Source organism: Balaenoptera musculus, chromosome 8 (assembly GCF_009873245.2).
Source record: "Balaenoptera musculus isolate JJ_BM4_2016_0621 chromosome 8, mBalMus1.pri.v3, whole genome shotgun sequence".
Lineage (NCBI taxonomy): Eukaryota > Metazoa > Chordata > Mammalia > Artiodactyla > Balaenopteridae > Balaenoptera > Balaenoptera musculus.
The window spans coordinates 45,846,535-45,868,878 of NC_045792.1; the positions used below are offsets into that span (position 1 = coordinate 45,846,535).

The following is a 22,344-nucleotide window of genomic DNA, read 5'->3' on the forward strand; positions in this document are numbered from 1 at the left end:
ATAAGGGATCTACCACCTCCTCTTTCTTTGGCTTTTAACTCTGAAAATTCAGAACCTTTTCTCCTGAGTAGGGTGACAGGAAGAGATTAGCCTCCCTGTTCAATGACCTTGACACCTGGTACTTCTTTAAAAACCAAGTACATCATTTAAGGGACTGTAAAGACAGCATTTTGAGGGCTTCTTTAGAATTCTGTTGAGTTCATCAAATATTAACCGGGTGCCTTCTCTCTAATTAACTCTGCACTAGCCAGTATAAACCTTTATCCCTAAGAACAGCCACTGTCTAGTTCTAGCCTGTACTCAGTAAGGAAAATAGCTGTCACCTCTTCAGTATCTAATATATGATAGGCGTTTAGTCCCTATTATTTCTAATTGTAGTAGCAATCTTGTAAGGTAGGTATTATTATCCCCATTCTATATGTGGGGTATGTGAAGTTCAAAGAAGTGAAGTAACTTGCCCAAGGTCATATAGTTGGCAAATGACAGCTCCGGGATTTCAGTCTTTCGGACTCAGAGCCACGCTCCTTACAGATGAGGGCTGACCTCTTATGATGTGCTATGTATTGCTCACAGCCCTCTTGATTTCCAAAACTACCCAGACCTTCAGAAATCTTGAAGGGTGCAAGTTAGTACTGTAGACTCCGTTTTGCAGCTGAAGAAAATAGACTAATGTGTAAAGAGACCTATGGATGTCAGTATTTGGAAATTGGGAGCCCTTATATTGCTTCATCTTCTTAACACTGATGAAAGTATTCCTGGCACTTACTGGCTATGTGGCCTTAGACAAGTTTCTTGAACCCTTTGATCCTCAATTTCCAAATCTGTAAACTTGGAAAATAGTTCCCTCCTCATAGGATAATGCATGCAAAGGACTCAGCACTATGCCTGGCACTCAGTCATCACTCAGTTGATGCTAATTATCTAAGAGGTTCAGGTAAAGAGTTCCGGGTGTTCAGAGGCAAAAGAGGTTATTTCCTGAAGAGGGATCACAGAGGTTTTAAGGGGGCCCTGGCATCTGAGCTGGCTATTAAGGAAGATACAGAATTTGGATGTGTAGAGATTGGGGAGGAGGAGGCAGTGGAGAGGGACATTCCAGAATAGAAGCACTTGTTCCCCTTTGTGTCCCAGAACCCAGCCTCAAGTTGGGCCCATTGTAGCTGTTCAGTAAATACTTGGTAATGATGGTGTGTCTGTCCCAGTGAGGACTCCCTGCCCTGAGCGTCCCCTGGCCATACACATTTGGTCCTGACCCCAGTTCAGGTCAGAATCACCTAGGGCAGTCGGAATTTTGCTTTAGTCATCTCTGCACATTTAAAGGTGCACCCATGGTCTCTGGAGACTGTACTTGTAGGGAGGTAACAACATGGGAATCTACTGACTTCTCTCGCAGATGTAATTTTTTTTTAAATTACATGATTTCTTTTATTTTTATTTTATTTATTTATTTGTTTTTTTATTTATTTATTTTTGGCCGCGTTGGGTCTTCATTGCTGAGCGCGGGCTTTCTCTAGTTGTGGCAAGCGGGGGCTCCTCTTCATTGTGGAGCACGGGCTCTAGGCGCGTGGGCTTCAGTAGTTGTGGCACATGGGCTCAGTAGTTGTGGCATGCGGGCTCAGTAGTTGTGGTGCGCAGGCTTAGTTGCTCTGCGGCATGTGGGATCTTCCCGGACCAGGGCTCGAACCCGTGTCCCCTGCATTGGCAGGCGGATTCTTAACCACTGCGCCACCAGGGAAGTCCTGCATGATTTCTTTTAATTTTTACAAGTGTCTTCTTTTTAAGGAGAGGAAAATTAGGCTCATAGAGCTCAAAAAACTTTCCCTCTGCCTCAGAGCAACTTAGTAATATAACTAGGTCTTGTATACAGGTCTTTGTGTTTTGGCTCCTCTTGCAGATGCAATTCTGATACCAAGTACTCAGACTCATTAGTGACTACCTGGGCACTCAGGGGAGGCCTGATGTTCAGGTTCCAGCCTTCAGTGATAAGAGCTGATGTGAGAGTTGTAGGTCGTGGAGGTAATAGATAACCTTCTTGTCTTTATCGTTTCCTGTTTCAGCTGAGCAGAGTAAGGACAGAGCAAACAGGGCAAAGGAAAGCTGGGTGAATAATGTCAACAAAGATGCTTTCCTCCCCCCAGAGCTAACCGGTGTTGTAGAAGAGCCAGAAGAAGACGTAGCGCCTGCAAGCCCAAGGTAAGACTGAGCTCATGGGGAGAGCTGCTGCATGTGGGATTCGTGGCTTGGTCCTGCTGTGTGAATGCAAATGCCAGACAGGTCTCATGGGCATGAGAAGGGGGCATGTATGAGAGAATTCTGGGCCCTGATGTGGACAAAGCCTGCGCAGTACTCTTTCTCAGCTTCCAGAATTTCTAACAGATCTGCATAGTAAATAAAACTAAAATGTTAAGTGGTGATTTCTTCCAGCACCAACAAGAGCTGTTTTTTATTTGTGCTAAGGATATCTCCATAGAGTAAGTGAAGAGGTACTCCAAAATGAATGTAGGGCAATAAGTCATTTCAGGAAAGAGATGAATGATGATCAAATTGTAACAGCTTGGTTCAGTAGAAGAAGCTCAAGCACAGGAACCAGGCAGATGTGAATTCAAATCCTGAATACGCCACTTATTAGCCATTTGACCATGGGCAAGTCATTTAATCTCTCTGAATCTCTTTTCCTAACTATAGATAGGAATCATACTATATAGGAAAGGTTATGGTGAGAATCAGTGGTAACGTACGTAGAATACCTGCACATGGTAGGCACTCAATAGATGTCTCTTAAGGATGCAGATTGTCCTCAATATTTCAGTCTTGATTTTTTGTGTTTTCCATACATTTTTATCATCTGGCCAATCAAAGCGTACATTTGTACAGTACATGGTTCCTGCGATATAGCTGATTATGGGGTTACGTTGCCACAGACCTTTTGGAACCATGATGATTTGCTTTTAGGTATTTAAGGATCTTCCCATTGGTGTCTGTCCCTTGGCAGTATAGTTGTTACCCTTTGGTGGGAGGGCAATTGCATTTTATCTCTACTTCCTCAGTGAAGACAGCTCAATTCAGAGTCTCCAACTGGAATGAAGTCAATGAATTTGCTAGTGGGACAGTCAGTGAGCCAGGATCCAAGGCTGAGGCACCTGGGGAATAGGGATGTTTCCAACATAATTTACAGGTGAGGGAGAGGGTCTATCCTGTAGGCACCAACCGGCATTTCAGAGTCAAATATAAGTAAAGTTATGTCACATGGATAATGGAATACTGATTCTATTGTTTCCCATTAGTTATCCATTTCACTTTTGGAGAGGACTTGCTTTGTTTTCCTGGGTGGTAGGTGGCACTATTTCCCCTCTAGGATGATTTGTAATGTCCTGTTATGTCTGTAGAGGCCATGTCAGCTAGAGGTTGAAACACCTTAAGAGTAGCTGCGAATTGACTCTGTGACCTTGCACTAGAAGTGACTTAACTTCTTGGGCTGTTATTTCCTCAGCTGTAAAATGGGAATGAAATAGTTTGCTAGCAGGATTGTTGAGACTCTAATTAGCTAGTACATGTAGAATTCCTAACACATAGTTCATAGCGCATAGTAGTTGCTCAATGAATGGAAGTGTGGGCTCTCACATACATACAGGTATTTCAGGGAGCTCAGGAAAGGATGTGGAGAACACGTTACCTCTTTCTCCTTGTGACTCCCCATGTACCAGCTGCCTGCAACTTCCCTAATGGGATGAAGGCCTTCCTTCCTTCCATAGAGCAAAAGGAAACCTTAAATATTAGAAACTCTGGGAGTGAGAACACAGGCATTTAGATTCCCCTTCAAGGAACTGAGAGCAGCTCCTAAGAGCTGGGTTTGATGGAGACACCAGAGCACTGACTGACTGAGGGAAGAGGGGGACAAGAGAAGATTTGGGGGTGTCAGACACAAACTTAGCTCATTGTACTCTTTTATCTGGGTCAGACTTCCTGTCCTTCTCCCAGGAACTCGTTTCATCTCAAAGGGCCTAAGGGACCGAGGTGCCACTGCCCTTAGAGCATATAGTGTCCACATTTGCATCTCCATTGTTTGCTGCATTTCTCGCGTGACCTCAGAAGAGTCTTTCGGGTTTCATCTGTATGTACATCAGAACTAAGCTGCCTCACCAGGATGTTATGAGACTGAATGAAATGAGGTATGGGAACCACTTGGCATTTCTCAGGAAGAAAGAAGATTGGCAATTTGCAGGTGGCCTTATAATTATGTTATTATAACATAGATGAGGTAGGTTGAGAAGGCAGGAATAAAAATGTTAGATGTATCCAGCATGCCTTGCTCATTACGTGGCACGGGTGGTAATCACCCAGAACTGTAGAAGGAGCTGTTGTTTAGTTCCTCCTTTCCGTGTCAGAAACTACTGCTTTACTCAGTATCAGGTTCCAGCATGTTTTTCACCTATACTTTAACATTTGGGAACTGGGTGTGTTAAGTATATTTTGGGGCCTGTACTTTTAGACTAAGTGAACTTCAATAGAATGACTCAATACCTGTCAATATTTTGTTAGCCAGGAGTCAGGAGTTGGGGAGTGTGAGCCAACAGTGACTGGATATTGGAGATTCTGAAGGAGTTTTTTCTTTCTTTTTTTTTTTTTAACATCTTTATTGGAGTATAATTGCTTTACAATGGTGTGTTAGTTTCTGCTTTATAACAAAGTGAATCAGTTATACATATACAATATGTTCCCATTTCTCTTCCCTCTTGCTTCTCCCTCCCTCCACCCTCCCTATCCCACCGCTCTAGGTGGTCACAAAGCACCGAGCTGATCTCCCTGTGCTATGCGGCTGCTTCCCACTAGCTATCTATTTTACGTTTGGTAGTGTATATATGTCCATGCCACTCTCTCACTTTGTCACATCTTACCCTTCCCCCTCCCCATATCCTCAAGTCCATTCTCTAGTAGGTCTGTGTCTTTATTCCCGTCTTGCCTAATAAGCTCTGGGGGCAAGAGTCCTTCTTCCGTTGTGGACACAATTCTGTGGGCTTCTGCCTGTGAATAGTTAAAACACTGTGGGTATTCAGTGTGTATTCAAGCATGGGAAGCTACCTGCGTTATTTTGGAACTCATCTTTATTTGCATCTGTAGCACGGGGAAGCAGAGAGAGGTTTGACGAACAGAGCAGCAGAGAACGAGGTTCCCTTTCGAGTGGCAAAGAAAACTCCAAGGGATCCCAGTTCTAGTTCTGGTTACTGGTTGTCAGCATGGTAGTATTGGCACACACGGTGGTAAAGGACCAGTGTTTTGGGGTTTTAAAAAAAGGCATAGCATATTTTTGAATTTGCTTCACTCAATCCCTGAGCCATTTCTTCATGTGTTTGTTGATGTGTTGAAGCCTCATTCAGTGTAACACGTGTTAGCACAGCGCTGGGTACTGGGCATGGGCACAGCATTAGCTGCCAAGGAGAAAGGGAGACATCAACAATCCAAAGGGAGAAATCAACAACAAAAAACACGGGGGGAAGAAAAGAAAAACACTTGCAAAATTTGCTTCTGATTCCAGACACAGTTAATATTTAAGCTGAAAAATACCTCAGAAGAGGGTACGTCTGGTGTTATTTTTAACTGCTTTATTTATTTTTTAATTTTTTGGTTGTGCCACAAGGCTTATGGGATCTTAGTTCCCCGACCAGGGATCACACCCATGGCCCCTGCGGTGGAAGCTCGGAGTCCTAACCACTGAACTGCCAGGGAATTCATTTTTAACTGCTTTAGAGGGAAAGACTAGTTAAGGTTCAAAAGCTTTAAAAGTTGCTGCATGTGCTTGGAAACATTTTACGGCTAGGCATAGAAGCAGATAGACTGTCCCACTGCCCACGTGGTGTACTTCTAAGACTGCTATAAAGCCCTCCCTCTTCCCCAGATGTCCCTACCACGGTACCTAACGTTATTCTTCTTTTTAGTTAAGTCTTCAAAGACTTGTATTAAAATGCAAACACTTTTAGGAGGGGAACCCTAACAGTAGTTTCGTAGTCTGATATTTTAATAATCTTCTTACGGAAGTAAACCCATTTTGACTAAGTGCTACATCTAGTATTGCAGGTAGTTTTTGAAGGGTACCTGAGGGAAGAAATTACAGAGCTCAATGTGTGAACCTTGGCTTGCTGTACAGTTTTAAGAACTCATCACGTGGAATGTATTGAATATCTTATATACGCAGGACACACCCTGAGAATAGAAATCTGATCCCTCTGAGAGGGATTCTAAGAAACAAAAGACACAATATCTGGCTGTAAAGAGACTATATTCTCTTAGGAAAAATAATGCTTCCGTATATGAATATCTGATCACATGATAACAAATAGTACCAGGCAGGGAGCAAATCCCAATCCCAAGGTACCAATAAAATGTGCTATAAGACTTGAGACAAGGAGACCCACTTCCAGCTGAGCTGATAGGTGACCAGCATCACAAGGGAGGTGAGATTTGGACTGGGCTTGGAGGTGATAGTGAGGATTTGGGTCAAGAGAGTAGAGCAAACACTTGAGGGAAGGGCTGGGGATAGGTTGGGGGGACAGCAAAGAGGGACAGTGAGTCATGTTTGGCATGAGGGTCAACAGGAAGGCGGAGTGGGAGGGTACAGTGGGGCAGATGGTGGAGCGTCTCCAGTTCCTTCCTGAGGAGTTCAGACTTCAACTTCATTCCACAGGCCTTGAGGATCCGGGAAAGGTAATGCGCAGAAGAGGGACATGATCAAAGTTCTGTTTTAGACCATTCCAGCTTAGAGGTGGAATGCTGAATGGATTAGAGAGGTGGAACTTTGGCGTCAGGAGGTCAGATATGAGGCTAATACAGATGACAGAAATAAAGGAGGAATCAGTAGGGGTGGAAAGGAAGTAACAGAAGTGAGAGTCACTGGAAAGGAAGAAATTGCCCAGACTTCACTCCAGTCCTCTTGCCATAAACCACTGCTTTACTCGTGTGAGAACTCAGAGGCAGTAGAGCCTAGCCATTACAATGATTGTCTTTGGAGTCAGGGTCAGACACACCTGGTGCAAATCCCCAGCTCTTTCACTGACTTAACCTCTCCAAGCCTCAGTTTTCTCGCTAGTGAAATGGGGAGAAGGATACATACCTCACAGGGATGTTGCAAAGATCAACTGAGAATACGATGGTTGCTGTATTGATGGTTGTGCGATAAAAGACAGGCAAACAAAACATTGTTGCATTCCTCAAGAGAAGCAAAGCCAGAGCTTAACTGAGGAAGTAACTATATTTTCAGAGACAGTGTGAGGCATAAGACTCTTGTTTTATTTTTTTCTAGTAAGCAGACTTGTGAACTGTACTTAATCAAGTATCTCACCCTCATCCCATTTCCCACCAATCCCAACCACAAGGTAACCCAGTGAATACTGTATGTTTCTGGTGTTTGATCGTGTGCTCTGAATACCTCATTTCTTCTTGTCTTTTGATTTCTGAATAGCAGGAACAAAGACATTTTGTTTAAAACCTAAATAATGTGCCTCATTGTAATTTGGCAAACAACATAGATATTTTAAAAAACCATGGCACCTGTGTGCTGCTGCCTTCCCTGGCACTGGCTCAGTTGGCCTTCAGTTGTTCAGTCGTTCACCAGTTGTGTACCAGGCACTGTACAAGGCATCGTGGGGAATAGAAAGAAGGTCAGGATACTCTTTAAGGATCTCCCAGTTTACTATGAGAGATAAGGTATGTATGCACAGAATGACGTTGCATAGCAGACATGAAATCCATAGCTGCATAGAGTTTAGTAGAGAGAGACTGGTTTCATCTCTGGGCAGGAGGGAACAACATGATATGCAATGTGGACAGTTGTGGGCCTGGTGGCTAGAGGCGCAGGAACTGGATTTCCAGGGAGCAGAGGGAGGAGAGTGTAGAGACTCTGCTTGTCCTTTGTTCTTGGTGAGTGGGAAGGAGAAAGGAGGAAGATGACAGGAGAAGATGGCTGTTCCATGGAGACCCCAACCATCAGCATTTGGCCCAGGTCCTCTCACTGTGTGACTGATTTATTTACTAAAGGAGATGATACAAAACACTGTGAGAAAACGGAACATGGCCTCCGCTATAAGCTTCCTCGTATCACTCACTGGCTTCTTAAAGTGACACTCAAGAGACATTGCTTTCTAGTCCTGAGCTACTGGCTGTTTTTACTCTGAGTTCTGTCAGTGACCAGGGTTCTTTTCTCACATTGGCCGCTAGATAACTTGCTTCAAGTTTGTGCTCACCTGGTTCAAGAACAGAGGCCTCCTGCCATGTGTTTTTCTATTAGCCTTAATTCTGGCTCCATTATCAGTTCCTCCTCTTGTTCCCTGCCCTTCCCTTCCCCTCCCCATCCTTTTTCCCCCCCTTTCTCACATCCCTGCGGTCAGATTGTATTTGATATACAACTGCCTCATCTGCTGTAATTCCTTTCTGGAACAGTGAGGAAGGTAACAAAAGGGAGCATGGCTTCCTCAAGTGTTCAGCCTGTCCCTGGGACTACAAAAGTAGCAATCAAAGTGCAGAGAGAAGGAAAGGAAATGAATTTGCAAGAACATCTAGTCCATAATTTTAGTGACAGCAATCTTGGGCAAGGCTCTGGCCTTGGGGCAAAATGCTCCCCTCCCCGCCTCCCCCAGTTCTTTAGCTTCGTGGTAAAAAGCCAGCACCTTCCGAGGTACTTCTTCCAAGTCCTTGACTCTGTGATGCCACTAGAACTGGTGGAGTTTAACCAGGCACGGTGCTTTCAGCCAATAGTGACTTCCCCTCTTATGCCTGAGGCAGGGCCACTGGAGCAGGAAGTCTGAGTGGGTAGTTTTCCTCCCTCTCGGGGGCCACTATGACCCTCTTTGCCCTTCTTACTCAACAGCCAAGGGAGTGGTTGTTCAAGAGGGAGCTGGCTCAACTCACTTTTCTCCATTCACCCTCCCCGCACTCTCACCCTGGGCTGCCCTGTCCCTCCGGTAGGCAGTCATGGTCTAGAGAATCCTCCTCTCCCCTCTAAGCCAGCTCCAGGCTTCTGAACTCCCACCATCTTCTGGATGCTCTGCTTGTCTTTACTCCTCTTGTATTCAAACGAGAACTCACCTGGCCAGCCTGGAGAATTGGGTTGAAAGTTCCCAGTAAGTTGCCCCGATCCGCCATCCTCCCGGCACAGCATGTCTTAGATCTGCTGTTTCTTCTGTTCTACTGCCCAATCAGTTGTCTCGCCTGCGTCTTTTCTTTAGCTATTTTCTACCTGAGTTAGAGTAAGCAGTGCCATTCTGGTCCTGGCCTACGGAATCTCTGAAATGCTTTGGGGCCTTATTTCGGCAGGGATGTTCCCTTCTTGAGAACAACTGCTCACTGTTCTAGTCTGCATCTGATGTTAGGTCCTGACTTTGAGGTGAGTTTATTTGTACAAATTTAAACTGTGAACCTTCTGTGTGCCTGGTACCGTGATAAAAACTTCAAGGCTTCTGATGGATGGTTTTGTCTTGTCTCATGCCTGTTTTCATTTCTGTTCTACCATTGCCTTTGCTTTGCTGCTTAATCATCTCTAGGCTCCAACTCCCTCTACCTTCCTGGCAGTTTGATTTTACAAACTTCCTCTCCTATCCTGCCTTAATAGCTTCTGGCTTCAGAGGCGTGATTTACGCTTCCTCAAAGGGTTAAGTTTTTATTCGCTGAATTATTGTTTCTTTTGCAGTTCCAGAGTGGTAAATCCAGCTTCCACCATGATTGATACATCCCAGGAAAGCACAAGGGAGTCAGCTGTATCTCCAGCCAAGGTAGATTGAGCTCAGACTTTGAAAATCTCATTTGGGGCAGGAGTGCCATTTTTCTCATTTTATCAAAGCACCGTGAAGTAAAGAGAATTTCATAGTACTTTTTTCCTACCAAATATAGATAATTTTTACTGTTTAATATAAGAAATCACTCTTGTGGTGCAAAATTTTATGGATATCATGTTACTGCATTGCTGAAGACCTAGAGTTTTTGCCCTAAAGAATGAAAAGTCTAATGCTGTTGGGGGCTGCTTCTTTTAAGCATAGGAATGTGGCTTGTTGGTTCCATATCAGTCCTTATTCCTATTCATGGCTTCCTGAATCTCTGTTAGAGATCTGCTTATGGGAGGGAATTGTCAATTTATGAAACAACAGATAGCAAATATTGATATTCAGTCTTACATTAATAAAAAAATGCTGGGGGGAGGGATAAATTAGGAGTTAGGGGTTAACATATTCACACTACTATACATAAAATAGATAACCAACAAGGACCTACTGTATAGTACAAGGAACTATACTCAATATTTTGTAATAACCTAAAGGAGAAAAGAATCTGAATAAAAAATATATATATATATATATGTATGTATGTATAACTGAATCACTCTGCTCTACACCTGAAACTAACACAACATTGTAAATCAACTATACTTCAATTGAAAAAAAATTCTATTTACTGACATGCTTTCTGTCATTAGAATTGATGATCCTGATAGTGACTATGAACCACTTCAAGATACCTTGTCTTTTAAATCCTTATAGGAAAGGTCAGTTACAATTATATTTAGTACAGCTTTAATCTAGCACAGTGAGTCTCATACAGTAGGAAGAGCACGGGTGGGAATCTGCCCTAATTAGAGTCTCAGATTTACCCCGACCTTGACCAGCTCTTTGATATGTTCAGGCCCATGTTTTCTCACATCTGTAAAAATCTCACTTCTGTGAGATTTAGATTTGAATGCCTGATTCTGGTTTAACTTTGTAGGACTCTGGAATTGAGTATATTTTATACAATTTTGTTCTGTGTTTTTTTTGGTTGTTTTTTTTTTTTTTGGTATGGCATATATATGGTAATTCTTTGCTAACCAGATTAAGACCATCATTTTTCAAACATGCCAGATAGAATTTACTGGATAAAGCTACCAACTATTGGAGATAATAAGCATTTGCTGACACTGAGTTGCTGTTGTGACATTTAAAATGAATTTAATAAACAATATTTTTCCCCAGCAAAGGAAGAATCCATTTAATAGCTCTATGCTGCCAGAAGATCACTTATCTCAACAAATCAAAAACGAGCAGTCAGAAAATGGAAGGGCTGGTTTCTTTCAGACTTCAAAAGAGGGTAAATATTATTTTTATGGGCTAGATATTTTTATCTTTGTTATCTATGGACTAAGGGAAATTCTCAGAGTTCCTTTAACCAAAATAGCTTTCAAGAGAAAGTGAAAAGGCCTGATGGTTTTCTTCTACTATGCGCACTGGTTTCCTGCCTCAGGGAAGGAAGCAGAAATTTTAGAAACCGGAAGTTCATGCATTCCAGTCTCGGAGCTGACACTTGTGTGACCTCCATGCCTTGGGTCCCCCCACAGTGACCTGGGAAATTTTTTGACCAGAGACATTCAGTCATTCATTTAACAGTCTTTATTGGACGTCTACCAGGTACAGACACAGTTCTCTGTTTAAAATCGAGAGTTTGCCTCAAGATAAAAAGACCACTTGACAATGTTACAATCGTCTAATCTGTAATTATCAGCACAGTCTTCCAGGAGCATTTGATCAGATTTGTTGCTTAACTGATTGAAGTCTGCCTCTTCTGGAATATTACCATTCTTATGTACCATTAAGAAGAAACATTAGACAATTTAATCTCTTCAAAAGCAACTGTAAGAAGATTCCACAAGCATCAAAGATTGGACGAGGGGTAGAAAATTAACAAACAGTAGAGTTAGGAGTTTCAATTAGCCTGTTTTAATATTAGTGTATTTTTCCTCTCCATTGGATACACTTTATATAGCATAAAATATTTTACAGAAAAGAAGTCACTGGAACATTACCTGTTTTTTTTAACTTTTTGACAAAATTAATTTTTGTTTTAGGTATTGAGATTTTAAAAAATTGAGCTCCCTTTTCTGGTTTCCATACGTGAATTTTTTAAAGTGACTTTTGTGTTTTTTCTTTACCCTCCTTGAGGAGTTTTTAAAGTTTCTTTTTTAAAAAAAATTTTTATTGAGTATAAAGTACCACAAAGTATGTATGTAAAGCACAGCAATCTTAAATTCAATGAAGTTCATGCATGAATTTTTTAAGGCTTTTTAATTAGGTCTGTATTTATGCTTCATGCTTCATTGTCTTTAATATTTAGTGTTTTTGCTAAATGTAGATTAAGTTTATGATAGGTGTTTTAAATTATAGAGTTATTCTTCATTTGGTATATCATCTAATATGTTTTACTTTTCAGGTGAATTGTCAGAGTCCAAAGAAAAGTCATCTATCCTGGATATTTCAAGCCAAAAGTTAGAGAAAACAAAGCAGACTTTTCCAGGCCCTGAGAATGGGTCCCAAATCAAGGCTCCAATCCCCAAAGCCAGGAAAATGATCTATAAATCGCATGACTTAAAGCAAGATGATGACCAGTCTTTTCCTAGACAAAGGACAGACTCCCTGAACACAAGAGGGGCTCCAAGAGGGATCCTGAAACGCAATTCCAGTTCCAGTAGCACAGACTCAGAAACTGTTCGTTTTCATCAGAACATTGAACCCAAAAGCAAAATTGTGTCACCTGGCCTAACCATCCATGAGAGAATTTCTGAGAAGGAGCATTCTGTAGAAGATGACTCCTCCTCAAACTCACTGGAGCCATTAAAGCACGTGAGATTCTCTGCAGTGAAGGATGAACTCCCACAGAGTCTGGGGCTAGTCCATGGCCGGGAAGTAGGAGAATTTAGTGTTTTAGAATCTGACAGGTTGAAGAATGGAACAGAAGATGCAGGGGACATAGATGAGTTCTGCAATGATCCTAAGCCTTCCCAATACAGAAAGCCTTTGCTTTTTCAGCCATCCGCCTCAAGCCCGAGTACATCAAAAAATGAAACACATCAGCCAGCAACTTCTGGTTCCTTTCCAATTAATGAGCACCATTCTCCCAAAGAAGTTTTAACTACAAGAGCACAGTCCACTGAGAATTCACACACCATCGATGAACACAAAGCTAACTCATCAGAATTGTCAAGGCTTGAATCAAAATTGTCCAGAAGCCCTGCTGGTAAGAGATTCGTCACTGCCAGGCTCTAAAAACTGAGCCAGTGGGCTTGGAATGGCCAGGCCAGCCAGCCAGCCTGGTAGAAACCCATTTTGCTTTCTAGGTATTCCTGCTAAAATTCAAGCAGATGCCACTGGGGAATGTTTATGCCTCTTAATGGGTTTGCATGTTTTCCTCAATCACCAATAACTAAAAGAACCAGGATAGCACACTTTCTGGCACATTATGCTTAATCCAAAAAAAAAAAAAAATCATATCAATAATTTAACTGAACAAATTATAGTATTTTGAGTTAAATCAAGGTGTGTATACAGAGTGAGAAATAAACATATACTAATACCTTTGTACAGAGTAAATATATTATTACTCACCTAATGCAAATTTATCAATGACCATTTAACCAAACTTCGGTTTCTCTTTTAATTTCAGGAGAACCGTCACTTTCTTAGCCTCAAAGGATGGGAAACTAGACTTTAAATTCTTACTATGAAAAAGCCTCATACTTTGGCCTGCCCAGGGCCTCCATCCGTTTGTTCTTAGACTTTAAATGCTCTGAAGGAACTTTCTCCTTCAGCTGGTGTGAGCTGAGAGGCAATGAGAGTACTGCTTTTTCCTGCTAACTAGCTGACTAGTTCTTTCTTGAAGATCTTAGAAATCTCAGGGGATGCCTCAAACTGCTTTCCTATACCTATATGATTACTTCACAATTCTTATGTTTTAAAACAGAAGCAATGGGAAAAATCATTTTGTGTACTCTCTCCCATCTTCACTAAGTCCTAATATAACCCTATGATAATTTTTATAGTCGGGAAAATTTACAGTAACAACAGTCAAGTTTCTAACTCATTTGCTCTCCTCCTCCCTTATTAGTCAATGTTAAGTTGACCCTGAGTCACTTTTGCTTAGCGGTACACTTTCATACTTATTCAAACCTATCCACTTCTTAAAGGACAAAGCATTTCCATCACCCCTCTCCCTGGGTATTTTAAATCACTTGAACAGAAGAGAATATTTCTTTTAAAAAATTAAAAATTAGCTTCTTCAAGATATAAAGGAACTCATTTTAAGGAAACTACTGAAGTTTGAATAAACACTAGCAAATAATTGGGTAGTGCTTACTTAAATGTTTATCCAAAAGATGAAAAAAATTTCTTTGGTAATATTTTCCTTTGTTATATTCCATAGAAAAAAAATGGTAAACCTTTCCTCATTTCCAAAGTGCACCTGCTTTCCCATAGACTACCTTTATAATTTTGTATTAACTATTTATTTGTGCTTTCTGATTTTTAAATCTCAATCTCAACTCACCGTGAAGTCTGGGGAGAAGCCATCATCAGCTAAACCCATTTTGGTTGACAGACAGGCCTTCTGGTCTCAGAGCTTATAAACAAAGTTCTGCTTACTCATTAATGCCCTGCTTTCCCCCTGCTTACCACAGAAATATATACAAGTAAATAATGGAGCATAAGAAGAAAATCAGGACCAAAAAAGAATGGTAAACTCTTAATTGTGTGAATTATAAGGGTTTGACTTTAGCTCTGAGCTTTCGGACAGTCATTATCACACTCATTATATTATACTGGAAGAAAACAAAAGAATTCCTCAAAGGAAACAAAACATTATCTGGCATCAAATTTTTAAAATAACTGTTCTTATTTTTAAAGTAATATACTTTCATTTGAAAAGTGTAAAAACATTTGAAAAGAAGAAATGCATACAGAATAAAACAATTATCATCTGTGATATCACCCAGCACTACCTATCACTAATGTTTAATTGTAGTGCCTTCCAATAATTTTCAGGCATGGATATAATTTAAACTATGTTTATACTGTCCAGACCGCTTTTGTCACTAACAGTGTAGTACAAGCATTTTTTTCATTGTTAGTCTTCTGTTAAACAGACTAACAAAGAATTCTTAAGGATTTCTCAAAGGAACTTTATCATTACTGACATATATTTAATAGTATAATGTGTAGTTATGAAAGGAAACCAGTATCCACTATGTGCCAATTACTGTATAAGCCTTTGTTGTTTTTACATTTAGCCAGAGTTGATGATTAAAATTAAAGAGATAATTTTATTGACTGACATCTCCTCTGGTGCATTTCAGATGTAGCTAACGTCATAAAAATTCAGCTCACGTAATTTTCAAGAACATATATTGTGTAGCTTAGCATTTATAAGGAAGAGCAAGAACTGCTGAAACACCTTTAGTCTTAACTAAAGGGAAAGAATGCCTGAGTTCCCTCATCTACATGTGCCATGTGCCCTGTGAATAAAGCTCAGAAAGGTCTCTCCTTACTTTTTCTTTTTTTTTTTTTTTTAACATCTTTATTGGAGTATAATTTCTCCCTACTTTCTTGGTAGCCTAGAAAGAATTTAAATGTCCTTCTCTAGCCTCCTAGCCATTGGTTGGCAAACATCAGGGAACAGGTAGAAATCCCATTCTCCACCAGTCCTCATTTTACTTTGTCTCACAGAGACTATCTCCAGCTTACAGATTGTAGAAGGGAAATAGGGGATAATGGAGGAGCCTCTTGAGACCATGGTCCTCAAACTGCAGTATGTAAAACAACCACTGGGATAGCTGGTAGGAAAGATTCCTGGGCCCCATCTTCAGAGATTCTGGTTCAGTATACCAGGAGTAAGTAAGGCCCCTGGATGCAAATATCCTCCTTGTGCCATTCTGACGTTTTGGAGGGAACTCCTTGTTTAATCTTCCTTGAACATTGTTTTACCATCTCCTGAAATCTTCTTTTTCCATCTCCTGAAATCTTCTTTTTCCATCTCCTGAAATCTTCTAAGTCTGTGTTTCTCGAACTTGAGTATAAGCCCTCTCTAGGGTTTATGAGTGGGCCAGTAGATAGGTGGCGTCATAAAATCAACATGATGTATCTTCCTGGAGTGTCTATTTTATGCAAAGCTTTGAAAAAAATTAATATTTAAAATGTAACATGGGTCAGAATACAAAATCTACTTGATTTTTTAGAATAAAACAGGCACTTGAAAGAAATTCCCCAATTCGGCTTACACCCCATACTTCCAGGGGCCTATGTTTACCTTCCTTTACTGTTATAGGGCATCTTTGGTAGAATATCTTAATTAGGATGGTTTACATTATAACTCCTGATAAATGCTGGTATAAACAGCTAATGGTATAGAAAATGTAAATACAAAGTGCCTTTTTAAAAGATAATGTGAGTGATTGAATAATAATTCTTTAAGCATTCTCTTTTCTTATTCAGAAAAGCATTTCTATGTTGCAGATGAACTGTCTCACGTTGAGCCTGAGTCATCTCAGGTGCCAGATCGCAGTTCTAGAGACCATCAGCAAGGTAAGCCCCCTCTTCTCAAGTCCCTAAAAGCTAAGACGTCCTCATGCTCTGGTCCACATGCCACTGACATAAGGAAGACAACCGATGATTCCATATCTAAAGTCCTAGACTGGTTGAACCGAAGTTCTCATTCAGATGACAAGAAATCATCTCTCCAATATTCCCAAGAAATAGAGCCCAAAGAAAAAACAGACTCAAAGTCACGGATTGCTGTTGGCTTGGTGACAGATGATACCAGTCAAAAAGAAAATGGCTCAAAGGCTCTGTTATCCACCAAAGTTGAATTGACACCTGTGGGATCTGATTCAACGTTCCAGGTAGAGGAAAATATGCCTTTTGGAAATGGCGAAAATGTGAATATCAAACCCAAATCTATTAATTTGTCCCCACAAGGCAAGGAAAGCCCAGGCATACTGCAACCATTTGAAATCTCCAGTCCAAATCAAGAGAGTAAAACTGTGGACTATAGCCAAGTTTCAAAAAATGTAGGAGAAGGAATTGGGGTACTTCCTCCAACCAATAACTATTCCTACAGTGTTTGCAAAGGATCTCATGCAGAAGATCAAGTTCCATGCAACATTAAGGATGTTGACAGTTTAGGTGAAGAAGAGCCCAAGCTTTGTGTTTATGAAAAAAATAGAAGGAAGTCAGAAGTGAATTTTGAGTCTTCAACAGTTATCGAACAACGGAGTTTTAAAGACAATGTGAAGGCAGAGAGAGAGAGCAAAGGAAGAGATAGTTACATCCTAAAAGCTTCTTCAGAATCAGAGACTATTGAGTCACCCCCTGAGGCTACCAACAATAAATCTCCTTGGAAGAAGCCTAAGGTCCAACTACAAGAAGCAGGTGAGGTTCCCCAGAAGCAAGTGCAAAGAGAGAAATACAAAAGAGTGAGTGACAGAATATCCTTTTGGGAAGGTGAGAAAGCTGCTGCTAACTTAACTCATAAAGAACCGACATCTTCATTTAGTCAGGAACGACTTTCTGCTAAAGCATATCAGCCTGTGAAGTCCATGGACAGTTTATCTACGGGCTGTAGTAAATATAATAATCAAGTCACTGCCAAACAAGTGTTCCTAGATAAGGATGATCAAGCAGCCCATCTCTGCCATTTTTATTCCTCAAATAAAACTAAAGAGACCAGGCCCCAAATATCAGGTCCATCCAAAAATGATCCTTCAGCTGACCAACCAGGTAAAGTGTCTCTGTTTCAGAATATGACAACTGAGCCTATAAGATTACCAGTGACAGACAGTTTGCATTATGAAAAGGACATTACTCTGCCACCACTGCAACTTCCTTCAAATGTTGGGAGTGAAATACATACCTCTTTGGAGAAAGACAGATCTCTAATTGGTGAATGGAATCCCAACTTTAAAGTTATATCCCTAAAAGAAAGAATGGATGAACCCAACACAGAACAGGTCTACAATCACTCTCAATTTGAGAATTTGAGAAAGTTTTGGGACTTAGGAGCCAATCCAAACAGTCAAGATAATATTGAGAAGAATACTACCACAAGCCAAAAAAATTCTGTGCCTTTTAATAGCCAGAAACACAAAGAATTCAGTGACATTAAATCATCAGGAAAAAATACCCATGAAAGAGAGACGCTTCTAAGCCAGAAAAAAGTTCCGGCAGGACAAGAAATAGAGAAATTAAATTCAAAGGGCACACTCCAGGTGTTACCAAATGAAACCACATTTCCATTGAGACCACCCAGAAAGTTCACTCATCAGTTGCCAGGATATGAGTCATCAAAGGAAAACATGGGAAAAAATACAGAAGGGTTTGTTACTCCAGTGTTCAAGGAAGAAAAGGATTACTCTGACCGAGAGATTCAAGAGATTGAAGAATCCATCGTGAAAACAAGTGTTTTGTCTAAAGACTACAGAGACACATTTAATGACAGCTTACAGAAGCTGCTTTCAGAAGCCTCATCACCAGTCATCCAGCCCTCTGGTGGAAAAGTTCATAAAAAACAAGCGCTTGAACCAGGTATTTCTGAAAATAAGACATGGCCTCGAAAGACAGATTTTGCTGATACTGAGGAAGAAGCCAAAAGACCTAAGGAGATCATTAATGAGCATATAGACAAAACAGTAGCTCCTCCAAAGGTCAATTCGAACACTTTGACTGCTAGTCTAGACAAACTGCTGAAGGAAGCAACTGGAACTCCACCCTCTCCCTTGCAAACCGAATGTGAACCGGCAACCACTAGGATCAACTCTGAGTCTGAAGAGAGTAGAGTTTATGAAAAAGGGATAGAATGGAGTCAGAACACATCAGCCTATCAGAGAGAGATAATAGCTTCTTTTCCAGAGGCAGAAACTTTGGGAAATACAGCTCTCTCCCAGAAAGCTCAAAGTGGTGAGTGCCAGCTAAACATGGAGAACTTGTTTCAGATGGCTGCAGAAGGTTCTTACCCATTGGATCAGCCTTCCTATCACCACAGAAAGGGTTCTTTTGGGGATGTGGCCAACACTCCCCAAGATATGCCTTCTTCTAAGGATGCCCATCTTGCTCCTCAGAATAAGGCAGTACCTTCTCAAAGGGAAATTTCTGAGACTGTAGAAAAAGTTCTTCTTCCATCCAAACTTGCACTGAATGATGTAAAGGCTGTATTACAAAAGCTACTTAGAGAAGCTTGGTTGAGTTATCCAGTTGGGAGGGAAGTAGTTTCTGGAGAAGTAAAAGCAGAATTTCCTGAAGGGGCACAGGTAGAAAGTAGCCCCTCAAATTCTCTGGGAGTTATCCCATCACAGACTACAATGGACAGCCTAATTCCAGACAGAAAGGATTTGTGTTCCTTCAGTGTAGTTCCTGATAAAACTCATAAAGTTGGATCTTATTTAGCTGCCCAAATGCCTCCATCAGAACAAACCCTTAGCTCTTCTGCGTCTACTGTTGCTCAGTATGGCAAAGAGTTATCTCAGGAAGTGACAGAAATTGTGAGGGAAACAATTATTCAGCCTAAATCAGAGCTCCTTGAATTCAGTGCTGTCTTAGAAAAACTACTGAAGGAAACAATGGAAACCCCCTGCTCAATATATGACAGTGATACAGGGACTCTTTATTCATCAAAGTTAATAGGTAGTACTGAGGTGCCCAGGCAAGCTGCTTCTGAATTCCATCCTAAGGAAATAAAAGAAACAGTAGAAAAGCCTGAGACTCCATCAATTACTGGGAGTGCTTTTGAGATTGGCTTTGAGAAACTCCTTAAAGAATCATCTAACGGTCCTTCTTATCAGCTCCAAGTGTCAGTGAAGGAAGAAACTCCTGAGAAGGAGCCTTCACAGTCAAAGCAGGCCAGGTTCTTGGGGAAAGTGCCCTCTTTTTACTGCACAGCCTCAAAGGCCTCGGAAATGAAACTTAAGAGTAATGTTTTCAAATCTCAAGTCAGTCAACGTGATAAAGTGTTGGGAAGAGACAAAGCTGTGACTGACTTACGAATAGATCTCTGTGGTTTTGAAGGTGGGGTTGAGATCCCTGGAACCTCACAACTTTCTGTGGACCATGAAATAGGGACCACTGAAACTATAAAACCCCCAGAGGACAGGAATTATGAAAGTGAGGTTGCCGTAGTTCGAGAAGGGGCTTTTCAGGAGCTTGGTTTTAAAGAGGCTCCTGAAGCAATTAACGTGCCCAGAAATAGGCAACCCATTCCTCTCCTGACAAACAAAGAAAACTCTACAAAAATAAGTAAAGTTGAATTGATTCTGGCATCACCATATAAGAGACAAGAGAAAAAGGAAGAAAAAGAAGGTTTCTCTGACTCTGATTTTTCAGATGGAAACATCATTTCTAAGGCAGAAAGCTGCAGAAATACCTCCAGTGAGCATTTTGAAGTTTTTAACTGATTGGTTAATGAGTTGATTTATGTAATGCTGACATAAAGGATGGTGTAGTTTTTAGAATTGGGATTAATTTGACAATCCCAAATAGTACTAAATTCTTCTTTGTACTTCAGTTCTCCCTAGATTTTAATAAAAAACTACATTTCCTTTTATATTCTATAATCAAATGAGTTACATAGAGATAGCTTTACCCATCAGGCAGTGTTTCAGAATCTGACTTTATTCTCAGTGATCAATGATAGAATTTTTAGGTTTCAAAAATATTTTTTAAAAAACTTTTGGGGTTTAGAGAGTACCTCTAAAACATCCAAGTGTGCTTTCCTCTTGGAACTAATTAGAATTTCCTAATTGGCAGTCCATACAGGAGTCTCTAGTAAGATTTGTGGCAAGAAACTCCCATATTGGTCACACATTTCCCTTTTAAGAGCAGTAGTTTACCACATTAGTGGCTAAGTACCAGGAACAAAGTGCAAGGCTGGAAGTTTCCCTCAGATACCTTGGGCTGTGGTGTTTCTGTTGCCACTCTCCCTCTTGTTTGCAATTATCTGCAGGATCCTCCCCTTCTAGGGTATGCCTCAGTCTGATGACCTCACCTGATTCCACCTATAAGGGCATTGCCTGGCCTGCTGCATTTCTTTGGCTCCAGCCTTGCCTTAGCTAAGTGGTTGGAGATCTTAATCAATTACCATATTCACCTAAGTGGACTTGTGCTTCTGGTTTCAGCCAGGCTATAGAAGATAGGGCTTGTCTCAGTTTGCTATTCTGAGCAACCTGGCTACTTTGGGAGAGAAACCCAGGAACAAATAGGGATTAGAAGTTAGCTGATTAGAGTGATGAAATGATAAAGGATGCTCTCTGGCTGGAACATTTTAACCAAAATTGCACAACAACTAATGTTGATCACCTTCCTTAGTAGAAAATTAATAGAATTTGTCATTTTCTAGCTCCCTTCAGTCTCAATGAGAACAAATGAGCTTTACTGAGTGGCTGATTTGTGAGGTTTGGGCTCCTTTGCAAGTAGCTGTAGGGCCTCTTATTGAAAACTGACCGAAGAATCTACCTTTAATCCTAATTAATCAAGCTGAAGCCCCTTTAACATTTGTAACTGGTGAGAAAAGGAAAATGAAATACCAGTCTCTCAAACCAGACATATGCAAGAGTGTAAGGCAACATCTTAAACTTGTTGAAGTAGACTTTTACTAAGCTATCCCATGAGTTACTAGGGCAAATTGACCTATACGAGGTGAAGGGCTTGTAAATTTGCACTTACTTTACAGACTATTGCTTAATGTATATGGCTGTGTTAAAGTATACCAGCATAACTGATTGAACAGCAAAAAAGCCTATCTAAAAAAGAAATCATCAATATAAATAACCACCCAGACACACAGAGCCCAGAGAAGATATTTTAAAATTATAAGCCAAGTAGGAGGTATAAAATAGTACATAGTTTTGTATCTTCTAACCTAAATTATTATTTTTTAAATAAATGGGTGGGGGTGGAGTGAGAGTAGGGAAGAAGCTGACAACAAGGCACCGTAATTTTGATGAGCAGCCTAACATGTTTGACTTGTGGCTGAGCTCTTAACCAACCAATACCTCAGTATGTTCCTTTAAAAAGGGGGGGAGGGAATGCTGGGAGATCGTGCACATGATTAGTACACTAAAGCGTATTAAAGTCACTGAGAAGGTCTGCAGTAAGAACGCTTTTAAGTTTGAACACAGAGCATCCCAAATCTAATTCATCTTAGGATCCATTTACTGGAGAATGCCTATTAACATTGGGCAGAACTGGGATGCATTTCAGGAAAGTATTGTCTAGAGAAGTAGTTCCCAAATTCACTGACTCATTAATGGAATCATTCATTGATTTAGCAAACATTTTCGAAGTGCCTGTTGCCAGCCACTGTTCTAGTCACTGAGACTACAACAGTGATGAATGAGAGTACTCAGACCAGGGCTTATCCATGATGGAGTTTCCACTGTCAAAATGGAACAATTAAGGACTATCTAGAGAAAAACTTTTATAAAATTAGATGTATTTAAAGAACTGTTCTTATTCTCTGGTTATGCCCTTTTTCTTTCTTTTTTTTCCTTGTGGTCCTAAAATGCCTTTCCTTTTATAAAATAAA

The 22,344-nt window shown here is 40.7% G+C and overlaps 1 protein-coding gene across 11 annotated transcripts in view; it reads left to right on the plus strand.

Moving 5' to 3' along the window:
* The window catches only part of SYTL2 (synaptotagmin like 2), a 100,472-nt gene that overhangs the window by 54,688 nt on the left and 23,440 nt on the right, over positions 1-22,344 (plus strand). For 3 of the 11 annotated variants that reach the window (XM_036859636.1, XM_036859635.1, XM_036859637.1), the window contains 5 exons: positions 2,055-2,190; positions 9,674-9,755; positions 10,986-11,100; positions 12,217-13,020; positions 16,287-20,189. In XM_036859636.1, coding sequence (XP_036715531.1) covers positions 2,055-2,190; positions 9,674-9,755; positions 10,986-11,100; positions 12,217-13,020; positions 16,287-20,189 — 5,040 coding nt within the window. Of the gene's footprint in view, positions 1-2,054; positions 2,191-9,673; positions 9,756-10,985; positions 11,101-12,216; positions 13,021-16,286; positions 20,190-22,344 lie in introns of those variants that run through there. The other 8 variants (XM_036859641.1, XM_036859645.1, XM_036859643.1 and 5 more) reach the window with 5 other exon arrangements.